The sequence below is a fragment of the Camelus ferus genome, chromosome 25 (genome assembly GCF_009834535.1).
Source record: "Camelus ferus isolate YT-003-E chromosome 25, BCGSAC_Cfer_1.0, whole genome shotgun sequence".
Classification (NCBI taxonomy): domain Eukaryota; kingdom Metazoa; phylum Chordata; class Mammalia; order Artiodactyla; family Camelidae; genus Camelus; species Camelus ferus.
The window spans coordinates 29,561,942-29,579,623 of NC_045720.1; the positions used below are offsets into that span (position 1 = coordinate 29,561,942).

General features: G+C 45.1%; 1 protein-coding gene across 5 annotated transcripts in view; it reads right to left on the reverse strand.

Annotated features, from left to right (window-relative positions):
* The window catches only part of GRHL2 (grainyhead like transcription factor 2), a 142,915-nt gene that overhangs the window by 70,798 nt on the left and 54,435 nt on the right, over nucleotides 1-17,682 (reverse strand). For all 5 annotated transcript variants that reach the window (XM_032468103.1, XM_014566110.2, XM_032468105.1 and 2 more), the window contains exons 5-7: nucleotides 14,977-15,032; nucleotides 11,829-11,985; nucleotides 8,243-8,354 (exon numbers count right to left, since the gene is read on the reverse strand). In XM_032468103.1, the coding sequence (XP_032323994.1) occupies nucleotides 8,243-8,354; nucleotides 11,829-11,985; nucleotides 14,977-15,032 (325 nt within the window). The remainder of the gene's footprint in view (nucleotides 1-8,242; nucleotides 8,355-11,828; nucleotides 11,986-14,976; nucleotides 15,033-17,682) is intronic.

Consider the following 17,682-nt stretch of genomic DNA (forward strand, 5'->3'; position numbering starts at 1 on the left):
GTTTAGGATGCGGGGTAGGAGGTGATTCCTCTTTTAAGATACATGGATTGGAAGGAAAGATGACCCGGAAGCAGTGTGGGAGGGAGGCTGTGGACCCAGGGCCTAGACGTGGGGGCGGTTTGTGAACTCTGGTCCAGTCCCGGCCCCTTCCCTGGGGAAGGACGGGGGAGCCCTGCACCACGGAAATGACTCTCCCGGGAGGTGCTGTCCCCAGCAGAATGAGCTTCTAGGATGCACATTGAGCCATGAATGCAGCAAACAAAAACCCACAGGGACTCAATTTTTATTGGAAATTAGTATGTTCTGCCTGAACTAAGATTAAATTAAAAGAATGCTTGCAGTTTATAACTTTTAAATATACAACCTTAATAGCCCACCACTTTTCTCAAATAAATGTTTTCTAACCAAAATTGAAGATAGAAAAAAACTTTCCAGTAACTCTGGCCACAGCATTCTCTATACAAGAGAGGCTGCCTTCCACTGCCTGTGACCATGGGAGCAGCTGGAGCAAGGATGCCCACACCCGAGCAGCAGTCAGGCCATGCCTGGCTGCGCCCCACCCTCGGCCCTGTGGAGGGAGCAGGGCCCAAGGCAGCTCTCTGAGCTGAGCTCTGACTCACTGCCTGGATGCTCACCAACCGGCCCTGGCTGGCTTTTTTTTTTTTTTTTTAAGTTGAGGGTTCTCAAGAGGTTTTGTCTTGTTTTGTTTTGAATCAAATTTACTTTTCATATCTACTCAGAAGTGTGGAAAGAGTCTAGGAAAACATCAAAAATCCAAATTCCATTTGCTTGAGTTATTTTTAAAGGAGGGAAGAGCCATTCTTTCCCGACTGCAGGGAGAGAGCAGGTTTGTTTAATTCTGGGGCAGGCGAGCTCTCCACAGAACAAAACTCTGGGGAACAGAGAGGCGAGTGGTAGGTGCACTTGTCTCCCAGGCCTATTTGGGCCCCAGGTTCACTGACTACCTGGCTACCTGACCTCTTGACAGGCCACAGCTGCCTCCCCTCTCCCTAACCCACCAATCTCCAGCCTCCCACTTTTCTGCACAGCCTTGCGTAGCCCAAGCCAGGATTGACTATAAAAACTACAAGAAAGTACTTATAGGGCACATCCAAAGCCAGCCTCCTTTAGGAAAACTCAAAACAAAACAAGTGTTACTTAATTTCACCCACAATTCCTATTTGAAAGTGGTATATGACTCCAGGCAGAAGAGAGCGCCTAGCCCTGGACAGATGAGCCAAGCTGAGTAAGTCACGGGGTCAGCGAGATTCTGTGTTCCAGAGTCTTCTGAAAGGCTTCTCTTTGACTCTCAAAGAAAACTATTTAAAACTAAACTTAAAGAAATGTTCTGATTCTGTGGGAACTTAAGTTTTCATGCACAGCTTTACCTTAATATAAGACTGCCATCAACAGCATGATTTAAAAATAAACAAACAGATTTGTATTAGGGCACAGATGAAAATCCTATGATCACACGCTAATAACGAAAAGGTACCATAATTGCCTGCCAATTATCATGGAAGACTACAGGATTAATAGTAACAATATAACTAACACATCCTCATACAAGGGAAGACTACTTACTGTGAACCAAAATTAAAGACAAATTGAATAAAGAGCAAATGGTTGGTTTCACAATCAACTACAAAATCGTATCAACAATGATTATGCTGGATGTGACTGTAAGATAAGGATGCTTACTTGGATGTGTTGTGGAATCAGTCTCATTACATTGTGGTACATACCACTCATTCTGAAAGGGCAAAAACTGTGACGTTCGTTATTTTGAAGTATCTGCATTGTAAAGCTGTAAATTAATTCTCAATTCTGTGCAGTAGAGAGAAATTATATTTGAATGAGTTTCAATTTCTCTGCTGTAGCTTCCAATTTTTCATTCTATAAGTCAATATTAGCTGTTGAATCTCTTCTAATTTTCCTTCCCTGCTTGAAAGGAAACAAAGATAAAAATATCCGTTCCCAAGGAAGTGGTTTGGAATTACCCACTGTTTGAGTAGACTGGGTATGCAGTCCAGGTCACTTTGTGATTTGCAGTTCACTTCAAATATTTTTTAAGTGGTTCACACTGTGCAAAACAGCATCCCTCCACTGGGCAAGCCCCAGGGAACTCCCACCTGGCTCTATGTATAGATGGCGCTTAAACTCATCGCGTCCCTGGCTGTGCTCAATACCTGGCCAACCTCCACCCACCTGACAGCTGGCCCCGCTGCTCCTCTGGACCCCCTACCTCGGGGCAGGGTATCCACCTCGCTAGTTAAGCTGAGCTTTTCTTCTAGGATCTTTTTCATCACTACAGCCAGTCAGTCTGGAAGGTTCACCAGTTCCCGAATTCATCTCTCATTCCTGGGCTAACTTTGTATCAGTCCTTTATAGTTCACTTCTCTGAGTTCCCAGCTATAACCAGTCTCTCCCTCACTGCATCCCACCCCTACGCTAGCCCAGAATCACCTCTCTGAAACACATACATCATCACTGCGTCACAGTCCTGCTAAACGTCAATGGGCATCCAAAGCCTCCAAAATCAAGCGCTGCAACGTGTCACAGAGAAATGTCCCCTCCTCACATATCCCAGCTGCCTGCGGTTTCTGCCCAGTCCCCTCCTTGTCAGAAGTCTGGGAGGACCGGTGTGTGAACGGAACAAGCCCGCCTGGATGAGGACAGTATGCAGGACAACTCTTCCCAGCCCTCACTTGCTATTCCTGATCTCTAAAACTCCTTCCAACAGTAGGAAAACATGGATTAGCTAAAAACCAAGTATGCATATATCACACCTCAGTATAAAAAAGTATAAACACACACACACAGAAGCTTCAGTCTCCCCCTGGCACAACTCCAAAACCAGACTTGTGGAGCCAAGATGGTGTCAAAGCGGCAGAGGACGAGAGACTCTGAGCGTAGTCCCTTCAGCATCTGGCGTGGTGACGTGCCCACCCCAGGGTCTTTGCAGAGGACCCGAGATAGCATTTTCCCAAAATTCTACCTGCAGCTCTGAGGTTTACCAACAGGACACGTGGTAAGAGTCAATGGCCCTCTAATACCTGGAACCTTCGGAGTCCTGGGCCCCTAGACACCCTGCTGGGCTCATTCAGCCTCCACAGGGGACTCAGAACTTCAGGCTGAACCTCATGGAAACAGCTTTACATGGGGCTCCTTTTAGAGTTTGAGGCCAGCAAATTCCATCTACCCTTCATATCCCTGTTGCCCTAAGATCCACTTAAAAAAGCAAGCCTTTCCACGACTACCAAACCCTTCTCTTTCCTTTTCTCAACCCAATTTACTGGGGACTGCCTTCCTTCACCCCACTCCCTGCGCTAGTTGAAGCAATGACATGCCCACCAGTGAAACACGCTCACACATGAGCTTGTCCATCCCTTAGAATAAGGTGCCGATCTCATTTTGGCTTTTCTGCCTTGATCCCTGTCCCTCTACTGTTTCCTTGGCTCACAGCCCCCTCACCCACCCTCAGATGTTCTCGCCACTTTTCCAGAGGGGTCCTAGAAACATCTCAGGGAAGCGCTCCTCTGACTTCCCCCTCCACGTGGTATCTCAGCCATTCATCTTTCGGCCTCCAGATCTGAGCAATCTGAGGATGGGGCTCTGCCTTATTTATCTGAATTGCCAGTCCTAACACAGGGTCCGTTTGCTGAGTGAACGTGGAATTACTCTGGCTTTCTGGAAGCTGGTGGTAACTAACATGGCACCAGCACCAACTCCACGTCCCCTTAGAAAGGGGCTTTCACACTCAGAGATGAGCAAACAACAGGCATCATCAGGTGGTGATTCCCTGCGGAAGGTACAACCGGCACAGGGGCGCTCCCTGGGCTGCGGAGCGTCAGCCTACTCGCGACCTGGAATTTCTGTTGTTATCCACGCAGCTCACAAGAAGGGACTTGTGAGACCTGGAGAACTCTGCTTGTGTCTCTGCAAAGCAGCAGGCTGCACTTGGGCTGGGGTTGGTTCGTTTTACTTCTATCCAGTAAGAGCTCATGGCATGTTTCCTTCCCCACCACCAACAGAGTTTACGGCCTAATGCACCAGAATCACCAGCTTTCAGAAACGCCAGAACTAGCATCCGCCAAGAAACCCGCCACCCAGAGTGCAAGCCACTCTCAGTGCCTGGAGGGAAAAGCAGGACCTCAACCCGGGAGAGTATGCAGGTAGTCAGGGCCTGGTGGAGGCCGAGAACCATCTAGACGTTGGGATACAAAGATGACAGATGGTGGAGTGAGGACAGAGAAGAAAAAAAATACGAGGGTTGCAAACTCCAGCACTCCTGAGTTTCCATCCCACCTCCACCACATACCAGGGGTTGGAACTTGGGTAAATCCTTTGCCCCTCACCATCTCAGTTCTTAAACAATACGATGAGCTGTTTTCAGGATGAAGGACAAAATGCATGTGCCTGATGCACAGGAAGAGCCTGGTATGTAGACGGCATCGGACACGTGGGAGTTGTTGTTAAGACACAGCTCACTCCTTCCAGGGGCCCGCCTCCTGTCAGTGTAATAAGAGTTTTCACCCACACGTTCGTTCATTCATTCATTCATTCATTCACTCACTCATTCATTCCTTCAGGAAATACTTACTGGAAACTTACGAAGACTCAGGCCCTGTGCTGAGCACTGGGGCTAGAGTGGGAGCAAAACAGACCAGTGTCTGCCCTTAGGTGTGTGTCCTTAGAAGGACTTGCCTTCTAGCAAGAGGGGGACACAATAAAAACAGAAATATATGTACAGAATGAGATGTTGGGGGTGATAAGCACTGCAGTAAAGGTAAGGGAGCTCGAGAGGGAACAGTCTGTGACATTCGGGTACAATGACAGGGAAGGACTCTGATAAGATGACAACAAGCAAAGGCCTGCAAGAAGTGAGGACCAAGCCGGGTGACATATCTACTTAAGGAGGGAACTTGTCTGGTGTGACGCAGTTAACAGCCTCACCGAGAGCCCCACTGAGGACACGAGGATGCTGGGAGCTGGGCGCCACGTGCTCTGAGGCGCCACGTGCTCACCAGTTCCTTCCCTGGCCCTCAGGTTCCCACTCTCCTGCTCATGGACACACAGACAGGGCTCCATCGGGGACACTGTCCTCTCCTATCAGGCAGCTGGCACAGAGGGGCACGTCGAAGGATGTGGGCAATGAGGAGCAGCCACCAAGAGCAACCAATAATCCAACAACCAACAGACAAATCTATGTCAGGAAAGACGCAGAATGCCCACCAGGCATGGTTACCACAGCTACCAGAGACACCAGGGGCGCCGAGGGGAAGCCAGATAAGGAAAGACACAGAGAGGTGAAGGCTCCAGTGGGCTTTGCTTGGAGACAGCGTGCCGGAGGGAGGGCTGGTTGTCCCGGGCACCCCAGGAAAATGGGATGAAAGGATTGGCACACTCATGCACACAAAATCGTGTTGTGCATAATTTGAAGAGACTGAGGTTCCCCTAAAGCTGCACCCAGATTCTACCCACAGACCCCAAGGGCCGAAGCTACAAATGCTTGTTTTAGCGAAAGGGGCCTCACCTCGGTCTCTGACTCCGGCTTCCGGTCACCACCCCGAGGCCTCAGCCGACCCGGCGGGCCCAGGGCCGGCGGGGATGAGGGAACTGCAACTTTGGAGCCCAGTTTCATGGAAGTTAGGAAAGGGTAATACATTAAATTGCTTTGGATCCTTCTTTTTCTTTTTGAGGCTCCTAGAAGGTTCTCATTTCAAACTGACAAAGGCATGGCACACGCACCCTTGGGCCTCCCTCCCCCTCAGCGGGCCCCGGGAGCCCCCGGCGGGGCCGCACCGACACCCCGAACGCCGCACCACCGCGGTACCGCCGGCGTGGCCGCAGCGCACAGACGTGTCCGCCGCAGCGGCCTCGGGCCTCCCCAGTGGAAACGGCGTTGACCACCCACTGGAAGAGGAACAAATGGCTTGATTTTATTTTTTTTTTAATCTAGAAGAATGAATTAGATGAGATTTTTTTTTACATACTTCCCCCTCCTGCGGGAGTAGCTGTCAGGTTGAGTTCAGGAGCAGAGACCAAAATCGATTTTCCGTTTGAAGCTAAGAGGCCGATTCAGTGCCTTGGTCTCAGGTTCAGGGCAAGTAGCCCAAGTCGCCATGAAGCCACTGAGTAAAAGTCACAAATCTCAGCCATAAATTACGTATGTGCGTGTGTGCACACACGCATGTGTAAAGGGTCACAAGCGGGGGAAAAGTCTGAAGGCAGGCAAGAGATGATAAAGAAGAGAGATAAAACTTGAAGTTCTATGAGATCTGAGAGATCATTCTGGTCTAAGAAAGGTAAACCTTGTAACAACATCAAAGTTGAACCAACAGGTATGCCAGTAAAACGCTTTTATTATTTGCCTTATTTGGACCTAGTCCATATTTTCTATTTAATTGCTCCTCTCATTTTCTTGGGCAATAATTATAAGGCTAGCTTTTCAAATAAAATAAAATTGTTCCTCTGCTCTATGCAGATTGACTATAAAGCAGGTTACGGCAAGTATCCCCAAACCTGTCATCCTAGTTGGTCTTGGGGGTTCAGTGTGTGACCCCAGGAAGGAAGGCTGTTTTTCACCCTGGCTCTGGCACTAATTCTTGCACTGATTATTTGAAGACAAGTCATTTGGAAAGGTGGGTCAATGAGCCTCTCTAGGCCTCAGTTTCCTTGTTTATTAGTTAAAAATGTTTGATTAGTTAATAGGAGACGTGTGTGTGTGTGTGTGTGTGTGTGTGTGTGTGTGTGGTGTGGGCAAGGAATGGCACAGCCATTTTGCAGAACAAACCAGCAATAGTTTCAATATATTCTACGATGAGCGTCTAACCTTAACCTAGTTACTAACTTCTTTGCCGTTGGTCAAGGGGTCCTAGCAAGTGTGCGATGGAAGGTCTAAACAATGTCGTCACAATATGAAATAAATCAAAGTAAACATCCTTTCCGTGGCTAATTAATTCCTCTGGTACCCAATGCAGTGGAAACCTTCACTTTACCTGAGCTCAGGGGGACTGTATGCTCTTGGTCTGCAAAACATGGTAACAAAGCCTATAAATGAGAAATGACTTGTTTCTTATGGAAGCAACACATAGATAAAGTGTTAAAATTACTGAGAAACACATATATTACTGTTAGTGTTTTTAAATAATTTCTAGACACCGTAAGATCCAAGCCCTGACTCCCCCTGCTTTGCTCTGTGGCTCAGAGGTTGATTCCTGCAAGCTGCATGTGCCAGGGGCATGTGCCCTCTGGCTTCAGGGTAAACGTGGCCAATGGGAAGCACGAGGGGAGACTGGGAGGCAGGGAGGAGGCAGGGCATCGCCTCTCCTCCTCCTCTTGGTGTTGAGAGATGTCCTCAGCAGCGATCCTTCTGTGGCTCTATCTGTTCCGGGAAGGCTGCTCCTTCTGTGGCCCCACCTCCTGCTAAGGCAGCCCCAGCCTCTGTTCCAGTTCCTGCTGTGGTTCCCATGACACCCAACACCTCCTTCCTCAGTCCTCCAGCCCTCCCACTGACAGCAGAAGATTCCTGCTGGCGCTCCTCTCTTGATTGCCTCATGGTGCCTTCAGCCCTCCCAAACTGCAGTAAGTTCCCTCCACCCGACCACTTGGTCTGGGCTCTGAGACCCTTTCGGGGGCTCCAGTTCTCTGGAGAGCAGACACCATGTTTAGGAGGATAAAGCCCCCAGCAAATGCACTTGGTGGACACATTCCTTCTACTGCCAGGAAAGCTCTCAAACACTGCAATTGCCTGACCACCTAGGCTTGTTTGCACAAGACGTGTGCTCCAGTGGGAGGAACACTGGATGGAGAATCAGAGAACTAGAGCTCTCTACCTAGTCATGTGACCTTCACCAGTGCCTTAGAACCAAACAAGAGAGGTTATTCACGTCACAGAGGGCTAAGAGTTCCCCTGGCATGCCTGCCTACTAGGCTCAAATGCAAAAGGGTGTGAAAGTCTGCTTTAGAAATTATCCTGGCCGCTGCAAACCTAAATCTGTTATTACATGAGACACAACTGACTTTCATGGGGCAAAAAGCGCTTTGCTCTCCACTTAGGCTGATTTCGATTTTTAAGTCTGGTTTGTCCTAAATGAACTAATACCTAGGAAAAGTGCAGAGACTAGCGCCTAGGGGGCAATGTGGGTCCCAGCTGTGACTTCTGCGCTGGGTTCTCCTCTGCACCATGACCACATGTCAGTTTATCAGAGACCACGCAGGGAGGTCAACGTGGACTCACCGATGTCGAGGACCCTCTGCTTCGCCGTGTGCTGCCGAGAGTGCCAGTACTTCCAGTATTTCAGCTGCTCGTCCCGGTTCTTGTCTTCGCTGAAGACCACCATCACCACGCTCTGCAGAGGGGACAACCACGGAGCTTACTTTCTGCTCAGCACCTCCTGCTTCACACAGCCTCCAGTGCTGGGAGTCCCACCACAGCTGTGTTTCCTGTCATTTCTGTAAACTTGCTTTAGAGATGCTCAGTTGTAAGGTTTGTATTGTGTTAAATGGGCCTACCTTAAAACGTGATGCAGACAGGAAAACAGCTCATAGAAAAAAGAATTTTACCTCATTTTTACCAGGAGTCATAAACAATCAGATTAACCAATTTATCAGCAAATTTATTGTTTTGGGAGGTTGAGTGGGAATACCAAAAGAGATTTTTTTCTTATATTGGAAACAAGCACATTTTTGAAATTTCACATCCTTAAGCATAGAGTTTGGCACATTTGTAAAGGAGCAAATATCTGTCTCTGACCTCATTAAATGCCTCTGGCTGGATCAGTGGAGGTAATGAGAGAAATCCTAAAAGATGAGATGATGTTGATGAACACAGATCTAAGCTACAGATATTTTGTTAGACCACAAGATACAAAGTCAACTATGTTATTTATTTAAATAGTGGATGTACTTTTAAAATGAGCTTAAGAAACTAATTACACCTTGTAGAAATAAGAATCCCAAACCACTTTTAAGTCTAAGTTACAAGTAGCCTTGTTAAACAAAACATATGTTAATTCATTGTCATTTATGAGATGGAGAAGGTACCAAAAACATAAAAATAAATAAACAAACCAAAAAAAGCTCCTTTAATTACAGCATCAGGAATACTGTACCCAGGAATACACTCCCCCTTTCATTCCATATCTAAAATACTTCTTAGACATTTTTTTTCTGCTATTCCAGAAGAATATTTCATTGACTCTCATTCCTCAATAATGTCTCCTTTGTAGCATTTTACACACTCACAGCCATCTACTTAGTTATTTTTAATTACTCAGTCCATGGCCAGGTCTTCCACTAACTTATCACTCAGCAAGGGCAGGACAGTGTCACCCCGGGGGCCCTGGTTACTGACAAACTGACAAATAATAGACACCAGATATATGCTTGTGGCCGTACTGCCAAGTCAAAAGCTGGCTTATTCCCAGTGTCTATGTGAACATTTGTTATACAGGAAAGCAGGTGTCTGTTAGAAAATCTAGTTTAGAAATACATATCCATGTTATTTGCTTCACAAGCAGCATGACCTTCAAAAGCATGGAGGAGAGGTGAGGAGAGAAGGACCTGCTGGCGCTCAGCCTGCTCTCCATCCTTCCTCAGGCTTTTCCACTTGTATTTAAGAGTTTACTGTGTGGGCCCCCGCCCCCCAGTCACTGAAATAAAAATAACACTTAAGGTAACTTTTTCTAGCAAATGACTAACAGCATAAATAACGGCATGTTCTCGGTTTGGAACTGTATGTCTTCAGCGGTAAAGAAGAAGGCAGTTTGAAACTGCCATTGTCCAGGCTACGTGCTTCGACTCGGATGCAACACTGTTCTCAGAAACCAGCACCAGGAGGTTCCAAGCGCATCGCTCCTCCCTCCGGACCACTCACTCTCCCAGAGCCGAGGAGTAAGAAGGATCTGCTTTGAGAAGGGCCATCCTACTCTCCAAAGCTGTTAGACGGAAGTCCTTAAGAGAAGGAAGGCTCCTTGCTTCAGGCAAAATGGAATAGAAGGAAATAACGTTTCTATATTAAATTATTCCCATGATTTCAATGAAGTAGAATTCTTGGAACAGTCCCTGTACTCCAAGCTGTTGTCATGGCCTTAGATTACTAACCATGCATCATCTTTTCACGGTGATAATAATGGTGTTAGTACAAGGGTGTATATGATTATACACTTGTAATTTAGAAGATTTTTTTAAAAAGAAAATTTATCCAGTGTCTTCTTACCAGGCATCCACATATGAGCGTGTAGGATGCAAATTCTAGGATGTATTTCTGGAGATGGATCCCAGGCTAACATCCGCCTGCCTTTCAGGCCTCCATGCTACTCAGCACAGTACACTTAGTGGTGGTCAAGAGAATAGGTGAGGAGTTGACTGCTTGGGATATGTAGCCTGGTTTCCTCACATTTTAGCTATGGAAACTTGGCCAGTTGCTAGCTTCTCAAAGTCCAAGTTTGTTCATCTGTAACATTATAAAAATAATGTCTATTTCATAGGGTTGTTGTTAGTTTAAAATGAGTTATGAGATGTGTGTTATTTAGCACAGAGCTTGGCACATAGAAGATACACTCAATAAATACTAGCTGTATTGTTGTGATGATGGTGATAAAGATGATGAGGGCATCCTTCCACTGTATCCTGGACCACAGGGCTGGGACATACTAACTCCCCTGGAGGGCACACAGCACACTGAGCACCTTCCACCTGCCACGGGCTCAGCCTTGGTTGGACATTAGCCCCACATCTCCCCCATCTTTCTCCTCTCAGCTGCCCTGCCTTCTACAGCTCCAGTCTGCCACTGGGACAACCTCTGAGGGAGGAAGTCTTGCTGGACAAATAAGCAGCAATTCTTTGTGTCTTTCTCGTGGAAACAAAGCCACAAAACCTGGTTGATTCAAGAGACTGCCATTGCAATGATTTTACCTAAAGCTAGTAACAGGCAAGCTGGCCAGCAAGTGCCCAGTGACTCCTCTCTCTTCTACCTCATCTATTACCTTTGCATGGGGGTCGGGGATGGGGTAGACTCACTGCCCCGGCACAGCACAGCGTTCCTTGCTCAATGTGCTGGAGAAAGAGCTTAGGAGGAGGGAGCTCTGGATAAAATAAGGAGGGGTGGGCACCATGCACACAGCAGCATAAATCATTTTACAGCAGGGCAGGAAAGTCCTTCAACCTCTTTTCAGAGCTCTGCTATAATTTTCCTTTTCAGTAGAGAGGGATTACCAGTTCCCTCCCTTCTTGGCAGGAGCGAGAATGCCAGAAGCTGGCAGCCTTCCAGGGCAGTTTTATTTCCCACAAATAGAACTAACACTCATGAATGTGAAAATTCCTCCAAGCCACTCCTGGGAGGGACCATAGCATGCCTCCCCCTTGACTCCTGAGTAAGAACTGGGCTATAGATGGTTTTTAAACAAAGCTGTAAAGGGCTCAGGGACACAGAATGAATTGCACCCTCCTCTATGTTAGAAAGCTCAGTTCCTTCCCGCCCATAAAGATGCTCTGACTCACAGCTACTTACTTGAAAAATGAAGATCATTTGATTGAAAACAACAACAGTAACAACTAGGTAGCACACAGGTGATGAATGAAGCCGGGAAAATTCCTTGGATACAGTCAGAAGGCATGTTCCTACCACGTCCCTTCCTGGGGTTTATTGGTTACTGATTAAAATGATAAACTGTAAACCAGTAAGTTCTCTTGCCCCAACCCTCTGACGTTTGTTCTAGAATTATTTATTTTGGAGTTTTTTCCCTGCCCTTCCACAAGGCTGGCAGGTAGCAGCTGCTTTCATCTGCCCTCCCCGTGCTTTATTTGAGAGACGAGGTCCCTACCCTGACTTTGCTGATTGGGTGTCGGAAGCACTTGTTGTCCCCCGTCTCGCTGAGTGTTATGGCGTAGAACTGTCCCTTGTTGAGGTAGGTCATGGGGCCCTCCCCCTGCTTCTGACGGAGAGATTTGGTGGCTTCCAGGGTGTACTGAAAGGTGCCACTGTGAACAGAAAACAAACACTGGTCAGATTCACTCACTTGGACATCTCTGACTTGCTGATCAATTTCACATCAATAGCATTTTGGATGAATGTTAACCAATATTTACTCTGTTTTAGAGACAAAACACAGCATATGGCAGAAGAGATGAGACCAGACCAAAGGTCACTCTGGTACAATGCACACAACTAACACTTCTAACAGCAGACCATAAACCAGATGGTTTCGAAGGGGAGAAAGTCCATGATGGGCCTGTCCAATTGTGCGAGGCTGGGCCAGGGAGCCTCTGCTAGGGCATAGATGGCACTCTGTAATGCCTGAACTCAAGAATCGATAGAATTTGCTACGTTCGTCTTAGGAACAAGCCAAACGTGTGAATGCTTTTGTTCAATTCATATACATACCTAAACTTCTTTTGTCTAACCAACATGTTTCAAATAGCTACTTCCCACTTTAAAACATTTCAAAATGTAAGAATCTAAAATTCAAATATTCATTAAGAATCTAGTTCCATACCAGGAAGTTTTTTTTTTACTTTTGTTCCTTAAGCCTGCAAAAGAACTCAGGACAGGGTTGCTGCTCTAAATCAGGAATTTACAGACAATGGTCCATGGGCCAAATCCAGCTCACTGCCTGTTGCTGTAAATAAAGTTTTATTGGAACACGGCTACACTCATTTGCTTATATCTCACCTGTGGCTGCTCTTGTGCTACAACAGGAGAGTTGAGTAGTAGTGAGAGAGACTGTATAGGGCCACCAAATCCCAAATATTTACTATCTAGCCCATTGCTGAAAAAAAGTTTGCAGATCCCTGCTCTTAATAATTTCCCTATTATTTTTTAAAATACAATTTAATTAATACAAGGGAAAAAACACTGATTTTTTCCCAACTTTGAAGAATATATCAATTGTTCCAAATGAACAACGGGTATGAACCACAGTCTTCTGTTTAAGATGTTCATTCAGAATATTTACTTCTACTACACTTCAGGATGGCACAGAGTGATGATCTAATTACAAATGCTTTGAGTGTTTTCTGAATCATCAGAAGCCCTTCACTGGGTCTGTTTGAAAGGTTTCTGATGCAAAAATGTCTCAGAATTTGCTTCTTAAAATGATCTGCTTACAAGATTATGGGTGACTTTTGCCTTCTATGTTAAATATTTCTGCAACATTTGATTCTTTTTTAACTTTCATAATGAGAAAGAAATTTGAGGGACAAAATCATATTCCCCCGACATGATAAAAATCTTAGGCTTAAGCTGATAAACAAAACAAATTCCAGAATATGTGTCTTTGGATAAGGTGGGAAATAAATCATTCAAGACAGAACCAATTCCACTGTCATTTTGCCTGGAGAAAGCAATTTCAAGATAACCAGTGAGTCATAAAATCTGAGACCTGAACAGGATATTAGGAATTGCCTAAACTCAGAGCTTGACTAGGGCACAGGCTGCTTGAAAAACATGAAGAAAGCTGTGAGCCCTCTTCCCAGATAAAAGCGCATATGAACACAAATGACTTTTACTATAACGTCAGGGGATTCACATCCCCCAAGCTTATCCGCAACGCAAGATAAGAAGCACCTTCCTCATTTCTCAGCCGAGGAGGGGCTGAGAAACTTGCTCACTCCGGGAAACAAGTACAACAGCAGAGAGAGAAATCGGGTCAAGGGCTGGTAGGTCGATGCCCTTTTCGTTGGCCCAATAGCTGGTGACACGGTGGATTGATAGCATGCAAATTGTAGATGTTTTTCCACATTTTAGAAGGTGACTTGGAACTCTATCTTTCCTGCCTCTCCCCTCCCCTTTACTGCCTCCGAACGCCCCAGCTCTGCCTAGGATGATCCGGGGAGGATGACCGGGGAGCCTGAGGTTGAAGCAAGACCCTGTAGGATCAGAAGAGAAGAAGGCCACACGTGTAAAAGTAAAGTGGCAAGAAATGCAACGGGGGACAAAGTGAAAGTAACAAGGGACCAGCACATAAAGGGCCCCCGACTACTTTCATAAGGAATTTTTGTTTCATTCTGTCTGAGATGGTGAAATCACTCATCAGTTGTGTCAGTGAGAGGGGGCAGTACATCCCTGCCGTTCTGTCTTCAGGCCTGATCACCACCGTGGCCTTTGAACATCTGGCCTCTTAACCTAGAATATTCTTTAATCCTCCTTCTTTCCCTGGAGAGCTCTTGATAATCCTTCAAGATTCAGCTCAAATGCCACTTCCTGTGACGCTCTGCCCCGTCCCACTCAGATCCCCCCACCCAGGCCTGTTGGTCATTTCAGCTGTCGATTAATGTATCTCTGTAGCAGGACTCATCACTTACCAAACATACTGCAGCCTGTCTGACATCACAAACTCCTCCAAACGTTTATGGGCCTCTTGTAAAGAGGGGTTATATCTTATCCCCAATCCCTATTGCATTGCTGGCACATGGGAGGCACCATTGTAGGACAGTAAAAGGTAGATATGCCCAAAGGAAATTGTTGGCAGGGCGATCAGTTATATGCCAATAGCTCAGGAGAACACGAGCAAGAGTGAGGGAAAGGAATAGGACAGGTGGACATTCAGCACTTGGCAGGTGCTGGGAACGTAGCAGGAGGGTAGGCAGACCTTCACACCTCTTGAGTGGGTAGCTGGGAGGATGGCTACATTATTAGGCACAAGAAGAAATAAACATGGAAGAACACATGTGAAAGAAGTAAAGAAGGAAGCAAAGAAGAGGGAAAAAAAGAGAGAGTTCTGTTTTGCACATGCTGTTTTGGAGACCCACATGTTTGAGGCTCAGAAGAACACCTAAGAAAGGCTGTCTGGCCAACGAAAGGACAAAGAAAGGGTACAGGCCTCAAAAAGTTGATCAGGACTGGAATTAGTCATTTAGAAGTCATTGTGTGGAGAAAAGAATTTTCTCTTAAAGGTTTAAAAGTATAACTTGGGGATACATTTAAGCAGCCATCAGTTCATCAGCTTCTAGGGGCATCTCCTGGTGACCTACCTTGCTGTCTGGTCGTACATGTACTCCTCAGCCCCAACTGAAGCACTCCGAAATTTCTGCAAAATGTAAAGGTCATCAAAATGAAAACAAGTAGGGGAGTCATTATGCAAAATGAAAAAAAAAAGTGTCAAATGGATCCAAACTGTTTTATCCTCATTTTAAAAAGGAAAATTATCCATTTTTTGGTATTATGTTTTGAACTACAGTGAAAATGGTTACCATTTGTGTACAGAACTCGCATGTGACCTGAATTACACAGAATTACATGCAACAGAAAATGCATTTGTGCTTTGTACATTATTCACATGTCCATATTCACATGTCCACAGGGGTTCCTAAGGTGTTTTAGGTACTGGAAACTGTTTCCACAAACATCTAAATATCTGTTCCATTTTCTTATCTCCAACACTTATTCCGAAAGTCACAGATTCTGAGTTAATGGAACACTGATTACACAGAGGCCACAGAGAACATCACAAGCAGTATGTAGAGTTTTAGGAGTGTAGCTTCTGGGACAAGACTGTCTCGAGTCAAGTTCTAACTCTTACCCCTGCTGTCTGTGCAGACTGAGGCACATGCCAGACTTTCTTCGTCTGTAAAATGCCTGCTTACAGTGATTAGAAGAATTAAATGCATTGGTAGAGGTAAAGTACTAAGACCAGTTCCTGGTTCCTCGGGCGCTCTGTCTGTGTGTATGAAATTCTGTTCTGTAGTAATCACTTGATCGCACTCGGTGCCCTTCTCTAAGAACTTCATTATCACAACGTTGTAAGAGTAGGTTTTTGGGAGAAACTTTAACTCTCAGTATTATACGTGAAGAGGCTTCAGTCCATAGAAGTTTATTGTTATATACTTAGTACAAGTAGAATGTATTTTGCTACATTTTAGAATCTTTTCAAAAGTAGTTGCACAAAAGCCCTAACTCTTGATCCTAAAGTGAATATAACAGAATACTGATGAAACAACTATGTTTCAATAGATAGATAGATTACATAGATAGATAGATAGATAGATAGATAGATAGATAGATAGATAGATAGATAAAATTTAAAAGGCTTAAAAAAAACAATATTGATGAAAAAGCACTCGGTGGCCACACATATCTGGACCTTCCACTATGGCCTTTTTTCTAGCATCTCTTCCTAAGAAACAACTTTCCTGCCTCTCATTTCTCTGCAATAACTTTCTACTTTTTGACAAGTAATTCAAAGATTTCCTACTCAGGAAGGGTTTCTCACAGCTATTTTTCAAACTTTCTTCACAATCTCTAACCACCATCTCTAGAATGCAGTGTACCCTTACACCACAGTTTACATGCACACACATAGAATCTTTCTTTTTATCCAGTCTTATAAATTCCTTGGATCCAAGAAGGCAGTTTGCCTTTCCAACTTTACCCAAATGCAGTGCAAGAACCTTTGACAAATGTTTGTTAACTGGTTCATTAATCATGGCAGAGAATTAAAGTACAGATTTGTATTCCTTCTGCAATCAGTCAACCAATCAGCAAGACATCCAGTGGAAATATTCTGGAGCTTCACCACTGATTGGTGCTGCAAGAAATACAAAAAGTGTGTAAGACACTTTCCCTGCCTCAAAGATATAAAAATTGGTTGAGGAGGTGAGTAAATTCATGTGGCAGCACCAGAGAAACTGAAATACAGAAAATAACTAGATATGAAAGTCTGTGTTGAAACATTCATTCATTCATTTATTCAGGTGTTCTGACTAAAAAAAGTACAGAATGAATATTACCAGGAAGACAAGATCAGCAAAATTATAGAAAGATTTTATGGATATTGTGAACTTTGCTCTGACCCTTTGAAGCTAAGGAGAACCTGGATTAATTGAAGAAATTGAGGGAAAGTAATCCAAGTAAGAGAGAACCACCATAAGTCAAGACAAATGATGGGTACAAAGGTGGTGCATTCATGAGGTCAAGGACAACCCAAACATGATAAAGAGCTCCTCCCAATTCTCTCTTACTGAGTTGCCCCTAGGGATCCCCTGCAGAAGCGGGCTAAATAAATATAACTTTGACTACAGATGTGTTCATGGTAGTCTTTGGCCAGTGGACTTAGATACAAAGAAAACTGACTTTACTAGGAACTAAAGGGACAGGACAGGGAGGGCTTCTCCGAAGAAGTCACAGAAGGAAGAGTATAGAAGGAAGTAAAGAATATTCTAGAATAGCACTGTCCAATAGAATTTCATGTGAAGATGGAAGTGTTCTATATCTTCACTATCAAATATGGTAGCCACTGGCCACTTGTAGAAGGTGAGACCTAACATGGAGTTAGTGGAACTGAGGAATTGAACTTTTAATTTTATTTAATTTTAACAGCCATATGTGGCTAATGGCTACAGGACTGTACAGCACAGTTCTAAGAGATAGAGTAGCATGCACAAAGGTCCTGGGGCGGGAGGGAGCATATCAGGTTCACAGAACTGAATGAAGCCCAGAGCAGAGAGCACAATGGGGGAAGATGTGCAAGATGAGGTGGGAAAGGCAGAGAAGAAACAGAATGTGCAAGGAAGGCCTTGTAAACCTGTTAAAGATTTAGATCTTAATCCTAAAAACAGAGGGATTTAAGTGATAGGATGCCATGATCAGATCAGCATTTTGAAAAGACCGTCACAGGTACAGTGTACAAAAGTGGACAGTATTATAGGCCAGAGACAATGATAGCACAAGCCAGTATGGTG